Below are 16,854 nucleotides of genomic sequence, written 5' to 3'. Positions count from 1 at the left end.
ATAGATAGTTATGGGAATGAATCTTATGTACACATACCTTATGTATGACATATTATGTACATAGGCATGCATACCCACACACGCATTCATGTTTCTTAGCCCCAAGGACACCTAGCCCCCAGATCTTGGTTTCTAAATGCCACTGGGCTCTAAAGGGAAGCAGGGCTCTTGGGAGAAATGACTGATTCCAGAGCTGGGAGAAGAAAATACAAGGTCTTCTTCTGCCAGAAAGCACGAAGTACTCAAAGAACTGAATGAGCTTCCCCCAGCCACATCAGAGACAGGTTAAGTGTCAAAATAAATACAGTAATGGATTATAGACCGTTGGATGAGTGCTCACAGGTATAAAAGGTAAATGAATACATTGCAAACTGATGAAAAGCAGATTTTTACATGGTTTCAAAGTAGCTCCCTACAAGATACTCATTAATTAAGGAGAGAGTGATATATGAGTAGCTTGACAGACATTCCCTTAATCCAACGATCAGGGTGAACATCTTCCATGATGGAGCAGGTCAGAATAATGCGTGCCTGTTGAAAGGCAGGGGGCGGTGATAATCTGCGCTGTTCTGCTAAGGGTGCATCATCTGAAGCTAATTAGATGAAGGCAGGTTGAGGGGCATTCTGAAGTGCCCTGGCCCCTACTCTTCAGCAGTGGAAAGGCCCTGAACTTCCAGGAGAGGCTGAGGAGCTGTCCAGACCCAAGGAGACCAGGTAGACCTGGTGACTGAATGAATGCCCAGGGTCACTCCTGTCTGCTATTGAGGCCTTCAGTGGGTTGTGGGTTGGATGAGGTTGTGCGTCAGGGTTCGTCTTCTGTCTGGATGTATAGGAGGAAGTCCTTATTGCAGGAAATACACATTAAAGTATTTAGATGTGATGGAGCATCAAGTCAGCGGCTCACTCTCATCTAAGTCAGGGAAAAATGCTTTGTATTATACTTGAGCTCTTTGTAAGTTTGTAATTGTTAATATAAAACAAAATTTTAATGATAATATTTTTGTGCTTGTGAGTGTTCTGGCTGAATCAAGTTAGCATGGCATAAATGTGCCTTTTCTACTAAGTGTATTAACAATGAGGGCGGCCTGTTGAGGCTGCCGAATGAGGGCACAGTTCATTTCTTGGTGAAAATCTCTTAAGGTGTCTTTTCATTGTTGGAAAATATCCATAATATTTGATAATTCAAAAAAAATGAAACAACCTGGAAACTTAAAAGGGATTATAAAATATAGGCCATTTATTTTAAAAAGAGCCTTTTTAAAAAATATATATTTATTTGGCTGAGCTGGGTCTTAGTTGCAGCATGTGGGATCTTAGTTTCTGCATGTGGGATCTAGTCCCCTGACCAGGAATCGAACCTGGGCCTCCTGCATTGGGAGCAAAGAGTCTTAGCCACTGGACGACCAGGAACGTCCCAGAACCTTTTAAAAAACTTTACTTTTGAGGTCAGATAGATGATTCACTAGGTTTTAATCTGACTGATTTACAGAAGTGTTGCCATTAGCTTGAGTAGTTTGTTCAAAACGGAGACCCACTTTGTCTTCCTCTGAGAGTAAACTCGGATCCCTGCTTGGGCTTTGTGAGTACCTTCAACAAGTTAGTGGCATGAGATTCGTCTTCATGAAGGCACCTTGGAAATGGTTAGTGAAGTTAGACAAAAAAAATTAAGCCATAAATTATCAATGAAAGTGACGCTTCCAAGTGTGTGCCGACTCTTGAGAGTCGTGGAACGTGTCTGGTCTCCTTAGGCAGTTTCTCTGGACCACATAGCATTTCAGGGGCCTGCAGGTAAACAGACTATGCTATGCGAAGTCACTTCAGTCGTGTCCGACTGTGTGACCCCACAGACGGCAGCCCACCAGGCTCCTCCGTCCATGGGATTTGCTAGGCAAGAATACTGGAGTGGGTTGCCATTGCCTTCTCCGGTAAACAGACCACACGTGTAAATTCTAAGGAGATCAAACCAGTCAATTCTAAAGGAAATCAACCCTGAATTAGAAGTAGTGATGCTGAAGCTGAAGCTCCAGTACTTTGGCCACCTGATGGGAAGAGCCAACTGATTGGAAAAGACCCTGATGCTGGGAAAGATGGAAAGCAAAAGAAGGGGGTGGCAGAGGATGATATGGTTGGATGGCATTATTGACTCAATGGACATGAATCTGAGCAAACTCCAGGGAAGTGAAGCTAAGATAAAGCTTGTTTGTGCATCTGTTCTGTAAGTCAGTTCTTTGTAGCTTGGGAGAAGCCTGAACCAGGTAGATGAAGGCGGACCATCACCTGCAGGTGAGGTGTAACCATCTCAACAGGTGAGCCGACAGGTCTCAGGCTCTGCGTAGGATACTTTCCTACGCAGGATTCTTTCCACCTGCATTCGTTTCCCTGGGCAGAAACACCTTCTCATGGAAGAAAAATGGATACTTTTTTTCCTGGGCCTCTGTGATGTTCCTCCTGGAAATAGTGGGTTAAGTGAGCGATGGCTCGGGGGAGGGTTTGATCTGTTTGCTTCCCTTTGTTTCTGTTTCCCGAGGTCTTGCTGGGCCTGAGGAGTTGAGAAGCCCCTCTCTTTCAGAGTCGGGTCGAGGTTCTTTACTGGACCTTGTCTCCTTCATTTCCTGTTAAATGTAGGCACAGGTTCAGAAGACAAAAGACCTGCTCAATAATGTGGCCTCTGACGAAGCTAACTTAGAAGCCAAAATCGAAAAGAGGAAATTAGAGCTGGAAAGAAATCGGAAGCGACTGCAGACTCTGCAGAGCGTCAGGTAGGTGTGAACACCGGGGTGTGAGTGGAGGGCTGCCCCTGGAAGTCAGAGCAGACCGAGGGAGTGTGCGGCCAGTGGCGTTAGCCTTTCAGGCTGTGGGACGCCTCTGCTGCAGAATGTACGTGTGTCTCTTGTTCCAACAAGCACACTGTTGGGCTCCGTCTGTTGACTGCTTTCGGTATGTCTGGAAAACTGCTTTATTCTTGAACCCCCACTTCTAGCCTTTTAGCTTCTTGGAATGCAAGGCAAAGTAAGTAAATCCAGATGGTGGAAGTTGTTATACAAGGCCTGGCTCCCCAGACCCGTGTCCTGCCATAAATTAGGTGGGAATAGAAACACTCTTGCTTCTTGGTTGGAGTTGGATTTAGAGCTTTATAATTCCTCACTGGTAATTCATCTTCTTCCCTTTCCAGCATGCGCCTCACATTTTCTTGGGGTTCACTCTCTCTTGCCCCCACCTCTTTCTTTTTCTCTGCCTCCCTCCCTGCTTCCATCTCCCCTTCTCCCTCCCCCCAGCCCCCGCAGCTCTGTGTCTGCTTTTCCTCGCTCTGCCCTGTTGCTCTTCGTCCCTTTCATTCTTCTGTTATTTTTCTCTGTCCTCCCTCCTCTGTCCAGCTGCTGTGTCCACTCTGAACATGCCTTGCTTGTTTGGGACACTGGTACCTGGCCTGCACTCTGGCTGCTGTCCTGAGACCTGCGGGAAGGCAGCGCCTAGGAAGAGCAGACAGTAGCCCAGAGAGCATCAGGCTTCCTCCTCCTCAAGGGCACGCCCCGGCCCCTTCCGCCTCTGGAATCAGGGTCACTGGATAGATTTGTCTCATTAAAAAATTCTGCCTTTCAAGTTTAAATTCAATTTTGTTAAGCCTCAGATCTTTTTAATGGAAAAATTTCTGTTTTCCTCTACTCCAAGAGATTTTGAATTATTTTTCTAGTTTATCTGTTCATTGTTTTAAAAGAAGAGAGGTTTCTCTTTAAGATCAACAATAGAAAATAGAAACTTCAGCAAACCAGTTTAAACATTTTTTTTTAAGTTTTTAAAAAATTATTTTTATTATCTATTTGGGTGCAGCATGTGGGATCTTGAGTTGTGGCTTGTGGGATCTAGTTCCCTGACCAGGGACAGAACACAGGCCTCCTGCATTGGGAGCAGGGAGTCTTAGTAACCGGGAAGTCACTGTTTTTAAGTTTTTATATTTTGGTTTAATTAAAATTTGGCTTTAATTTGTAGCAATCTTTGTTTCTTTTTTTAGGGGACTGATTAAATTTTGGAACATGCAGACAGCAGAGTATTAAGCCCAGCTAAGTTAGTGCATGGGGCTTCCCAGGTGGCACCAGTGGTAAAGAACCCTCCTGTCAGTGCAGGAGACTAAGAGACAGGGGTTTGATCCCTGGGTCAGCAAGATCCCCTGGAGGAGGGCATGGCAACCCACTCCAGTCTTCTTGCCTGGAGAATCCCATGGACAGAGGAGCCTGGCGAGCTACAGTCCATGCGGTGCAACGAGTCAGACACGCCTGAAGTGATTTAGCACACAAGATAATGCATACATTTAATTTATTGATTTTTAGAGATGTATACAGTTTGTGATTATTTTTTAACTGTATTGAAATCTGTGCCATACCAAATGAGAAAAAAAGACCCTAGAGCTTCATTTAAGATAATATTCGTAATGTTTGTTGAAAAGAAATCATTTCTGTATATACCTATGCACCGAAAAGTCTGGAAGGATGAATGTCAAATATTAAGTGGTAACACCTAGTGATGAAATTAGGCATCATTTTAATTTTATTCTTAGTACTTTCAGGATATTTTTCTAGCTTTTACAAAGAACCCATCTTAATTTTTGATTAAATGTATCTTCCTTTTGTGGGGAGGAGAGAGAAAAGGAGAAATTAGCTTTTGTTACAAGAATGAAGAACCTCCCCCAGTTAAAGGCTTTCCAGGGAAAGCCAGGATGGAATCTGGGGCTCTGAATACCAATTTCAAGTTACTATATGTTTGTGTATTGGTTAATCTTTCCTTTTTTTTTTTTTCATTTTGTTGTTTTAGGCCAGCGTTTATGGATGAATATGAGAAGATTGAGGAGGAATTGCAGAAGCAGTATGAAATTTATCTCGAGAAGTTTCGGAATCTGGCTTATCTGGAGCAGCAGCTGGAGGATCATCACAGGATGGAGCAGGAGAGGTTTGAGGTGAGTGCTGAGTCCCTTCTGCACAGACCGTTGGTTCGGTTCCCGTGTGTTGCTTTGTACTTGTTGACTTGCCGGTTTATAAAGAGCATCATGAGAAAGAATATCGGATGAGTGTTTTTTCTCCCTGATCAGACTCATGTGGTGCTTCTGTTTTCCTGGTTGTATAGCCTGGACTCAAAAGTTGTCAGGTTTTTGATGGCAGGTTTGGTCAGTCAGGGCTACAGACAGGGCCACCACGTGACCTGGGCAGTTGGTTATAACTGCAGGCTTAGAAATTCCTGGGCTGGCTTTAATGCTGCGTTGTCTTGAAATTCTTAATTCTCAACTGCATTTTATTTTGCACTGAGTCCCACAAATTATGTAATGCGTCCTGAGGACAGATCTAAAAACTTGCTTGGTTAATTCACTGGAAGATTTTCAAGCCCTCGTTAATTGAATCATCCAGACTGGCTTTTCAGAAACTGCTTTATAAAGCATTGTAGTTTATTGTGGGAAAGAGGTATGACCTTGAACCTGACCAGTTGTTTTACAGGTTCCTCTCATCCCAGTGTGTAAAGTCATTTATGAAAGAGTATTTCAGGTCCTAGCATCAGTTGATAAATATGGAATCAGAACTAAGGAAGTTGGATTGCTGTCATTTTGAATTGTCCTTATCCCCTAAGAATATTTCTCCTTAACCTAAGAATCGTCATTTGAAATTTATGTTCACTGTGAAACTGGTCTGCAAGCTCCCTTTCCCCTGCTGTCCTTGACAACTTTTGGTGTAAAGGTCATCCTTGCCTTCTTACAAACCTGGACATTTGAATTAGGTGATGCTGCTTAGTTGTCCAGGAGAGCTGGCTGTGAGTGGCTTATCACCTTCATCTGGACACGTTTATCTGGACAGGAAACCTGTTGCCACTCTTGCTTACGGCAGAGGCAGGAGTGGGGGACCCAGGACAGGCACATTTTGAGGGCAGTGAAAAGCCCCTGGGGTTCTGGAAATCTTAAACACTGAGCATCTGGGAAAGAGCAGTAAAGAGACAGTGAAAATAAGCTGACCATTTTGTTCTGTTTCTGGGCCACCCTGGGCTTGGAAAACGTAAGGAAGAACATGCCTCGGGATGCGAGAGGGCAGCTGGGGTGACTTCTGAGGGGCCCCTCCCTGCCCACTGTCCTTTCGGCAGCACCTGCCGGCTCACACCTGCTCCTGGGCTTCTGGTTCCTGGTCCCTCAGAATATCTCATCGTGGAACACTGCTTCCTTTGTAATGTTCAGAACAACAGCACCTTTTTTAAAGCCGATTTCCTCTCCCATTTTCTCTTGAGAATAATCAGGGTCACATTTTATAACCCAACTCAAGTATTGGCTTTTTAAAAAAATATCCTAGGAATTAAGATGAGTCTGTCTTTCTTTCTTTTCCTGTTTGATCACTTCCACCATTTAGCACCTTTCAGGGCCAGAATTGTGCAGGGAAGGAAAATGGTAAATCCCTGCTTTATTTTATTAGCAAAAGGCCCAGAGCTGATGCATCCGTTTCTGTGTCCACATCCCACGCCAGCATGGGTGGCAGACGTTTCATTGTGTTGTTGCTTTTCTTCAGAGGCAGTTAGGTGTGATGGAAGGAGCGTGGGTTTGGAGGCCGGTCAGGCCATCTTGGCCAAATGTGTCCTTGCTGGGAGCCCCCCACTTTGATCCGGCTCCTGGGGTGATGACGGAGAAGGGGTATCAGGTTTCCTCCTCCCCTTCCTGGAGCTCAGTCTTCTCTGCTTTTGCATCACAAGTCTAGCAGTACTTACATGGCAAAGAAGAATAAAACAGTCCAAAAGGGTCCTTTCTCCTGGCTCTTGTTTCTCCTGCTCCACAGGAAACTGAGAACACTCTCCGTCTGATGCAAAACAAGCTCAAGGAGGAAGGAAAACGTCTGCTCAAGAGTGGAAGTAAGTCCACACGTTTAAACAGACGTGCTTTTTCTGGACTAGTGTTTTCAGCCTTGGAAAACTTAACACGCACATTTTATTTTTTTAAAAGGTGATTTTCTCACAACTTTTTTATCAGTACTATTTTGATTCAGGAGCTTGAGAGAGAGTGTTGTGTTAAAAATTACATACCATTTAAAAGCACATTTGGTTTTCATGCCAACTGAAATCTTATTTTCCCCTATTTAAATGATAGTTATTAGTTAGAGTTATATATAACTATAGAAGAAATCTTGTTTTCAGCAGTCTGTAGGGTTCCTTATTTTAGGGCAAACTGAGGGGCAGCAAGTATTGTGATGGGGTACAAGTGCATTTTCTTGAAGGTAGTCCCCCACCACACCCCCAGAACGTGTCCCCCCAAAGTTCAGAGTCCTTTGTCTAGGCTCTCACCTACAGAGAAATGGGGGCAACCTACATGTAAGACCTAGATCCTGGGAAGGAGTCTTCCCCGAGGCTGGTCAGCCCACTTCATCCACAGACTTCACCAGGGTGTCAGGTCAGCCCTGGGCGCAGTAGCAGCACCCGGTCGTCATGTGGGGTTCGTGGCTGCGTCTCCGAGACTCTCTGCTTGCTTGTTTCTCTCTTCTTGTGATGGTTTCTCTCGCGTGCTCGCGGGAGGTGTCCCCGGGACCGCAGGTCTGCGTGCTCTCTTGCTCTGTGTCTTTTCCTTCCGTACCTCTTTGCTGTTATACTTGTTCTCTGCCTCTCTCTCCTGAATCTTAGGCAACTTTGTCTGGAAGGAGTGTAGGGACTGCTGGGGAATCCTATAGGGGTGAGCTTAGAAAATTCCCTGGGCCTCTCTAGCCAAAGCAGCCGCTCACCTTTATGGTTCCAGGTCAGCCAGGAGTGCCTGACGCGGCCCTCGGTGATAAGCCTGCCTGGAGTGTGTCCCCCTCCGAGAGGCCCGGCACAGGTAAGAGCCTGGTTCCCCTACATCCCGCTCTGCCCTGGACTGCACATTGAGACCTTTCTCACTGAGCCTGCTTTATTCTTCTTAACTCAGACCTTAAGTTTGTGATCCATAGGTTTGGGATCTTCTGAAAGAGATTCTCATGCGTATGTGTGATTTAGTGTTTCTGGAAAAGTAATTTTCAGTTTAAACCAGCCTAATGAAGGGTAATGCTTAATTAGCTTGTGGTGAGCAAATAAGTTAGGAAAATAACTTATGAAGCACCACTCTCAGTTCTGCTCATCCTGAGCTACTTAAGCTTCCCCGTCTGTCTTTGCTTTTCTACACATATGGGAACATGGCCATAGTGGAAAGTGAAGGCGTTAGTCACTCAGTCGTATCCAGCTCTTTGCAACCCCATGGACTGTAGCCTGGCAGGCTCCTCCATCCATGGAATTCTCCAGGCAAGAATACTGGAGTGAGTAGTCCTTCCCTTCTCCGGGGATCTTCCTGACCCAGGGATTGAACCCAGGTTTCCTGCATTGGAGGTGGATTCTTTACCATCTGAGCCACCAGGGATATAAATGAGGAGAGGTAGAAAGGAAGACTTCCTGAACTTTTATCTGTGAAAAAGTCCTCTGAACAGAACAATCTAATAGTACATAGACTTGAATTGGAGGTGAGGATGAGCAAAATCCAAGATCTGGAAGAGATCATTTTGTTCAGGCTACCCTGTGGGTGGCTGATTTAACCCAGCAAAGCATTATTGAGTAGAGGTTCTGGGTGCTAAGGACATTTCAGTGGACAGTAAATGGGGATGCTTGCCTTAAATGAATTGACGGTCTGGTGACATGCTTGGGGACAAACAAGCAAGCTGTTTGTGGAAGGTGAAAAATGCCAATGTGGGGAAGTGGAGCAGGTCAGGACGTAGGGAGGGGGTCATGGATTGCAGTTGTAAAGAGGAGTCAGGGGAGACCATGAGGAGACTCTGTTTAAGCAAAGATTAAATCTGAGGAGCTGGGAAGATGGGAGCTACCAGAGAGGGAAAATCCAGAAAGGCTGGCAACCAGGGCCTAGGGTCAAGGGTGAGTTTCACTGAGCAAGGAAGCGTATGAACACACAGGGCTCAAGCTGAGGCAGTTTGATGAGCTGGAAGGTGGGTCGTATGCTTGAGGGCTCACATCCAGTGGAGACTATTTTTTCTGTTAAGCAAGGAGTGAAGTCACCTCAGGTTTGGCTTTGGGGTTTGGAGTGAGGGGTTTGAGGAAGATAAAGGCTGAGTAATTAGAGATGGAAAAGTGCCACTGGCCCCAGAGATTAAAAAGACTAAGTACTTTGTTCAGATGCCCGGTAATAAAAGTCAGAGGTGACTCTTCATCTCCCCACCAGCGTCTTAAACCTTGTTGCTGGCGGTTAAGCGTCTAACTGCATCCTCTGTAGAATTCAGGCACTGTAGCATTAGGACTGAAGGCCGCCTCTGACTTTATAAAATGACCCAGGAATGTCTTGAACGCAACTGAGTAGCCCTGTCATGGAGTGGAGAGCAGATATTCACGCATGGCGCGCACACTTCCCGGGTCCTGCCGCATCAGCTGTTGCCCCAGCGCCCAGAGATGGAGGAGGCGCCTAGGGAGCTCCCTGTCTCGAAGCCCTGGGTGTTCCTGGCCATGAGCTGGTGTTCTTGAGCGCTTGAAATGTGGCTAGGCCAAATTGAGATGCACTGTTTGTAGCAAATACACACCAGATTTTGAAGACTTGATATAAAAGGAAAGTAAAATTACTCATTAACGTTTTTTTATGTTGGTTACTTATTGAAATGACATTTTAGGTATATTGGGTTAAATAGAACATTATTGAAATTAATTCACCTGTTCCTTTTGCTTTAATATACTTGTAAATTTTAAATTGCATCTGGGGCTGGCATATTTCTGTTGGACAGTGCTTATCTAAAAGAAACCTATAAAAAAAACTGCCTGTAGTTTAATCACTGGGGTTTTGAGTTTCTCTGAAATAGCTAATGAAATGGAGCATCTTTTTGTCTGCTTTTGGCTGTGTATCTTCTGTGTATCTTCTTTGGGGAGATCTATTCTCGACTTCACACATTTTTTAATTGGGTTATCTTTTTTTTTTAATGTTTATTTTTATTTATTTATTTGGCTGCACTGGGTCTTGATTGTGGCACGTAGGCTCTAGTTCCCTGACCAGGGATTGAACCCAGGTCCCTTACATTAGGAGCTGAGTCTTAACCACTGGACTACCAGGGAAGCCCCTGGGTGGTCTTTTTACTGTGGGGTTATATGTCTAGATAGCAGACCCGTATGTGATTTGCGAGTATTTTCTGTCATTCACCTTCTAGATGCTGTCCTTTGTTGTTACAGAGTTTTGATCAAGTTCAGTTTATTAATTTTTTTTTCTTTTATTGCTGTGCTTTTAGTGGCATGTTTGAGAAACCGCCGAATTCCAGGTCACCGGGATTTACCCATGTGTTTTTTTCCTAGGTGTTCTATCATTTTAATTCTTACGTTTAGATCTCTGACCCATTTCAGGCTAATCCTTTGTGTGTGGTGTGAGGTAGGGGTCCAGCTTCATTCTTTTGCACGTGGCTGTCTACTTGTCCCAGCAGCAAGTCTGTTCTTTCCCTGGTGAATCTTCCCAGCACACTTGTTGGCTGTACTCATATTACTGTGTCGCTGACAGCTCGACTTCAGTGACTTTTGTGTTAGCGCTACTAACTTTACGTGTTTGACCCTCAGTCCGTTGCTGCGAGTTGTCAGAAGAAATCATACTGAGTCTGAGGTACTTGTTTTAATGTTGGGTTAAAATTCATGGTTTCGTTTGCTTTGTATTGCATGGGGTGAAGACTTAATGTCAAATTGTTTCTGGAGGAAGTAAAAAGTGAACTAATCTGAAGAGTGATTTCACTTTATGGTCATTAATTTGTATTCATATCTAATCCCATTCTCTGTAATGGCTTTTGTAAGGGGGTAGTTTTTGGATCGATTGTGCTGAGGTCCTCTCGGGATGCTCTTACTGACACTTTCTACAGCTGCTGGCTCTGGCCTCCGTGCTGTAGAGCACAGCACTTTCCTCCAGGGTGGATGGAAGAAGAGCGTTTCCTCAGAGCCCAGCCAGATGCAGCTGCCGCGTCATCACTCTCTACAGCAGGGCCTAATAAACAAAGCATTATCACAGATGAACAGTGACTCTACTTCCAAAATGTCTTAAGAATCAGTGATCAGAACAACAACTGCATTCTTCCAGTTCCATCCTTCTGAAACCTCTGCCACTCTGGGCACAAAAAAGTGGCTGGACAGTGATGTCTTTTCCTCCCCACTGTGGAAACTCCTGTAGGTTTACAGGAAATGTTCGACCGGCACAAGACTCCAGAGGGGTGTTTAGGAAATTAATGTGAAAGGCTGTTGCATTGAGAACCACCTCTCTTTATCTTTGTAATGAATTTTCTCCAGTTAAGAATATCACGGGCCCCAGTTTTCATTGCCAGTTACCAGGCAGTCGTTTGTCCCGGACAGCCACTCAGGCCCTTCCTGGCTTGCCTCCAGGCTTGTCTTGCTGAACAGAGAATGGTTCCCCCCCACCCTCAAACTAACGAAGAACTTCCAACTCCCTTGACAGCTGGCTGTCAGTGTTTTAGTTTTACATGCCGGAATAGTGTTTCTGATATAACTGACCCACTTTTTTCTTGTTTCGGAAAACTGTTTTTTAAAAAATCTAGCCTATCCTTGTCTGCATGAACCCTTCCCTAAGGAGCTAAGGACATTCCCAAGAGACTTGTAGAATCAGCTGCATCCCAGGAAAAGCTGAGCAGCACAGATGGCTCTTCACAGGAGCCTCACTGGACAGGGGCTGTTCTGGAGGGAGTGATGGAGCTGCCCTTTCGTTTTGCCTCCTTGTGTCCCTGCCAGGTAACGGTGACTCTGACGTTGACATCCAGGAGGACGATGAATCCGACAGCGAACTGGAAGAGAGGCGGCTGTCCCAGCTGCGCACGGCCATGGAGGTGCTCACGCAAGGTAGCCCAGCCTCGCTTGCTCACCCCCTGCCCCACCCCCGGGCCCAGGAAACCGCAGCCAGACTGCCGTCAGGGCTGCTGGGTTTCCAGGCCCGTAAGCACCCTGCTCTGTTGTTAATCGGGATTTTGCTCTTAACCTGCCTAGGGGTCATCTTTGCTGCTGATACTCTTACCTTTGGCCCCAAGAAGAGTCAGGCTTGTAGTTTGGTGCTTCTCACAGAGGTCATGGAACATACTGCCTCCACCAAGGAGCTGAATTCTTTCCTTTTTGGGTCCAAACTGGTCTCAGTGCAATTACGTCCTTTATGCTCAGAGAATTAATGTACAGATAAGGGACCTACGTGAGCATCTCTGCTGTTAAAACCTGTTTTTAGTTTCTGCCTTCTCACTGCAGAAGACTCAAGCAGTAAAATAACATGGAGTGAATGTGGGTGCTTCTCTGGGGCCTTCCTCATGTCCCACTCCTACCGTACAGGGGTTGTGGCTTGGGGCTGGGTCCTTCTAAAGTGCCTTTCTGCACATGCAAACACACATAAGTATACACATCACACACATACACACATCACTGGGGGCCCTTCTCAGCCTTCAGGGGAGTGCAGCTCTCTGCCTCTACGTGGGAAGGGTGGCTCTTGAGTTTTTGCAGAAGTCACACTTAGATGACATTGACTTCCAGAGGAGGAGTGGAGAACCACTTTGGTAATGATGCTGTTTTGAAGGATAAGTTAGAGTGATACTAACTTTTGTTTTTACTTTTCGAAGCCCAGATGTGGATCCCAGTACAAGTGACCCTGGCCCACAAAGCGAGAACTTATCTCTTCAGCAGAGAGCACACACCTCCATGTATTCTAGTGACAGGGTTCAGTGATTTTATTTCTTCCCCTGGGACATTTATAGGATGCATGTTTATTTTTCCCATCCATGACTCGTGCTCAGATTTCATGGCCTTATTCCTCTTTTCCGAAGTGGAAATGCAGAAGATCTGTTACTGGTACACTTCTGAGTAGCTGGCTGCTCCCTAGGTCAACTTTTTAGTGTGAATTCTTCTTCCCACTTTCCTAAAGGAAAGCAGATCTTGGTGCCCACTTCCTGCCTTGTCTCACAGGTTCTCATGCTCTCTTCACACTTCTCTTTTTCTCAGGACAGCCCAGCAAGCACGTCGTGGGCACGATGCAGGGTGGAGACACGGATGATGACGTGAGTCCTGACCCGCCCCTTGAGCAGCCCTGGTCTCGGTGGTCCTGGGCCAGCTAGGTCCTGGACTCGGTGGACCAAGGAGCTGAGTGCATCTCACCAGTGTAGTATAAAGAGCTGCTTCTCAACCTGGCACGTTGCTGGGTCTGTGGCAGAGCTTGGCCTCCCAGGGAGCTGACCTCTCGTCTTTGCTTGTTGATGGCTCATTTCTTTTCTTTTCAAATGAACATGCTTGCCCTACTTGGTTTTTTCCTTCTCATTGTTCTTTCCATTCTTGCTTTCCAAAGATGGTAGCAGCACCAGCTTTCTTAGGTAAATGCAGGACTCCCAGCTCCAAGCAGCAGGTTGGTTTTCTTTTTCGCCTCATCCAGTTTGTGTGTGTGTGAGCTGCTAAGGGCCAGCAGAGACCTCCCCCAAGAGTGATGCCCGGGGTCCAGGGCAGGAAGCCACTTACGTGGTCTCCACGGTGGGTGGTAGACTTACCTAACGGTCCCTGTGTTAATGAGGAGGAGGGGGTGGATGCTGAGCCGAGAGACAGGAAGGGCCATCAGGCCTCTGAACCGTATCCTAGAAAAGAAGGGCTGCTGTTGAGGGCTGGGGTCAAGGCCAGCTCCATTCTTGGGAGGGGACATAGAAGGCAGGCTCTCCCGAGACCAGGGCCCAGAGAGGCTGTGACGTGAGGCTGCTGGCGCCCTCAGCATTGTTGAATGAATAACTGTGGGCCAACGGAATGGGGTCCGGTTGTTGGGGCTGCACTGCTCTGGACCTGCTTCTTTGTTGAGTCCCTGGCAGGGCTGTGAGGCCCAAGAGGTGATTGGACTGATGGAGTCAGGGACCTTCTGTCCAGGTGAATGCCGCGTGTGTCTGGAGCCTGGCACCAGCACAGAGCCTAGACCGATATTCTACAAAAGATCCACTGATTGGGTCCCAGCAGTGTGGCCTGGGGAGCGCCGACTGGCCCCCCTTCTTAGGATTTGCTTGATCGTTGGTATAGCTTTCTACTTTTCTGAGCGATCACCTTATTTGTAGTTTAAAGTCTCCTCTGTGCCTATTGCTGCTTGTTAACTTCAAGGAGGCTGTTTCCATGCAGCACCTTGGGTCTGTCCTTCACCCGTGCACTCATTCACTCGCCAGGTCCTTGTTGAGTGCTGGTTGTGTCCCAGGCACCGTTAGGGGTTGGGGAATTCAGGAGTGAACAGAACCAATCCCCTGCCTCCATGAGGCTTATATTCTAATGGTCATCAAGCAGATACATCAGGGGTCATCATGGTAAGAAAAATAAAGCAGATTCAGGGAAAAGAGGGACAGGGATGAGGGTTCTGACTGAGTGGGTAGGGGAGGGTTGTGCTTGGGAGGGGCTGTGAGGAATTGGGTGGAGGGCATTTGCAGGGGTCTGATTCAGAAGTGGGAGTGGCGGTAGCGGCAGATTGTTGAGAAGTGCTGTTTCTAAGGTTAGAGCCATCAGGTTTTGTTAATTGGACATGAAGTGTTAGAAATGCCCTGGTTGTGGCTTCGTTGGCTGAAAGTGTAGTTCTTACATTCCCAAGGCGGGCAGACCTCAGGACGGGGCCTGGAGAGCAGACAGGAGGTCTGGCTCGGTCATTCTGAGTCAGCCACCTGCTAGGTGTCCACATGCTAGTGCTGAGAAGCTAGTTGTATTCAGGTCTGGACTTAAGGTCTGAGCTGGAGACTGAATTTGGGGGAACCTCCCTAAGATCACCTTGAGGGGGACATGATTGCTTGGGGAGGGAAGTAGAGAGGAAGAGCAGAGGCCCGAGCCAACTCTGTATCACAGCAGTCAGGGAGGGAGAGCGGGTCTGCATCTTGACTAAGAAGATTCGAGAGTGAGGGGGGCAAGCACAGAAGAGGGTCTCAGGGGTCAAGAATGGAGAACTAATTACCTGTAGGATCTGAGTCCATTGACTGTTTCAGTCTTGGGGGCCTCAATGGGAGAGCGTGGCTGGAGGGTGCTGAGAGGGCAGAGAGCAGGGCCTGTGTGAGCTCAGGACTCGCTCAGGGATTTGCTGTGAGGCCACGGGAGAGCAGGGCTGAGCAGCTGCAGAGGAGGATGGGTTATGTGTTAGGGTGTTTTATGTTTTTAAACAGAGGGAAATTGTGCATTGGTGGGAATGGTCTGTATAGAGTGACCGACCATTCTGGTTTCCCCAGGGGTACAGGACCTGCACTTTGAGAAAGCTGGCTGAGTTAGTGACCCTTACCCAGATGATGAGAGAGAGAGAGCATGTTTCTTTTAGTTTGCTCCTTACACCCATTTCCTGAGTGGCTTTCCATCCAAAAGCCAAAGTAAGCCCCCCCGCCTGTCTCCAGGCCCCGTCCTCCTGGCTGGCTGCTGCGACGGGGGCGCTGGGGAGGAGCTCTGGGGCTTGACGAGCAGATCCATGCTGCTCCTGAGACAGAAGCAGGAAAGCCACTTGCAGCACCAGCCTCAGTTCGCATGCTGGTGTTTCAGGACACGCTTACATATGTGTTACTGTCCCAGCCAGCGGTCTGTAGACCCTGGCCCTGTGCTTATGCCCCACACTCTGACTATTTCCTCTTCCAAGCTCTCCCTTCGCATAGGTTTTGCTGGTTATTCAGCTGCTAGTGAAACAGCAAGGTAGGGTCTCTGCTGACGTGACATCAGCAACCGGCGGGGCCACTCAGCTGTGCTCACCATCTCTCCCACAGGAAGACCTGGAGGACAGTGAGATGGACATGGAGGACGACGAAGACGACGATGACCTGGAGGACGAGAGCGTGGCACTCTCAGTGGCCAAGCCCAGTCGAAGAGGCCGGAAACCTGAGCCACTGGAGGAGAGTGACAGTGACTTCTGACCTTCGTGCCAAGGGACCTGGGCAGATGAAAACCCGCGGATTTGTAGGGAAAGGGGGAATTAAGGAGGCAGAAGAAAAGAGGCGTTTGTTGGATAAGCCAGCTGGACTTGTTAATGAAGCAAAGCCTGCTTCTGGTTTAGTTTCTTGGGTGTTGCTCACACATTCCAAAGCTTCAGAACCGGAGCCAGCCCCACAGACTTTTTTTTTTGCCTTTTCTATCTCCTAAAACTTGGGAGATGCATGTGTTCCTAGAGATTCACATCCACAGGGCAGAAGCTTTTGAAAACTAACAGCCAACAACATATAAGTCTTAGCTGTTAGGTTTGTCGCACTTTTTCTCTAAAAGTCAGCGGGACCTTCCCAAACCTGGGGCTGAAACTGGGCACAGGCCTCATTTCCGGAACTGTAGGGCAGTCAGGACATTTATGTTGTATCAGCTTTTGAGTCTCGGCTTTAATTCACTCTGTAGTCTTATTTTCCTCCTCCTCTACGTTCACAATACCAAGCTTTAAATGTATTTTACTAACTAAAATTTTCTGAAAGAAAGTAGCTAATTCAGATGGAAACCAGCTTTGCTTGAAAATCAGGCAACAGAGAGATGCCCCAGGTCACGCATACTTCATTCTCTCTCAGAAGGCTGATGTTCCTCCTTAGGAAGGAGGAGATTAAGGGGAAAGTGTCGGTACGTATTCAGGTTTCTGACTTAAAAAAATAAACCATATTGAATTTAATAAAATAGCACTAGAAGAATTTCCCTTTTGTGAAGGAGGAGTGACAGGTATGTGGATTTTGCTTTGCTTTGGTTTTGTTAATACAGAGAACAAGCACAGAGGAGTTTTCGTTTACTTTTCAATTATAAAGTCGGAAGACTTGTGAAGTTTTTTATCTCAATAAATGTATTTTACACCATATTTTTATACTATTAAGTTTTATTTGAAAATATAATTATTCATTTGTACCTATAACATATAAATAACTTCTTCAAGAAAAATTCATGGATTAT

The 16,854-nt window shown here is 46.6% G+C and overlaps 1 protein-coding gene across 5 annotated transcripts in view; it reads left to right on the top strand.

Moving 5' to 3' along the window:
* The window catches only part of CLUAP1 (clusterin associated protein 1), a 30,513-nt gene extending 13,751 nt beyond the window's left edge, over positions 1 to 16,762 (top strand). For 3 of the 5 annotated variants that reach the window (XM_070363196.1, XM_070363198.1, XM_070363197.1), the window contains exons 7-11: positions 2,626 to 2,759; positions 4,807 to 4,948; positions 11,719 to 11,826; positions 12,964 to 13,019; positions 15,705 to 16,762. In XM_070363196.1, the coding sequence (XP_070219297.1) occupies positions 2,626 to 2,759; positions 4,807 to 4,948; positions 11,719 to 11,826; positions 12,964 to 13,019; positions 15,705 to 16,077 (813 nt within the window). In that variant the 3' untranslated portion in view covers positions 16,078 to 16,762. Of the gene's footprint in view, positions 1 to 2,625; positions 2,760 to 4,806; positions 4,949 to 6,794; positions 6,868 to 7,741; positions 7,820 to 11,718; positions 11,827 to 12,963; positions 13,020 to 15,704 lie in introns of all 5 variants that reach the window. The other 2 variants (XM_070363199.1, XM_005901315.3) reach the window with 2 other exon arrangements.
* Positions 16,763 to 16,854: the final 92 nt, after the last annotated feature.

This window comes from Bos mutus, chromosome 25 (genome assembly GCF_027580195.1).
Source record: "Bos mutus isolate GX-2022 chromosome 25, NWIPB_WYAK_1.1, whole genome shotgun sequence".
Classification (NCBI taxonomy): Eukaryota; Metazoa; Chordata; class Mammalia; order Artiodactyla; family Bovidae; genus Bos; species Bos mutus.
Note: the sequence above shows the minus strand (reverse complement) of the source record. Positions and strands in the feature narration are given on the sequence as shown.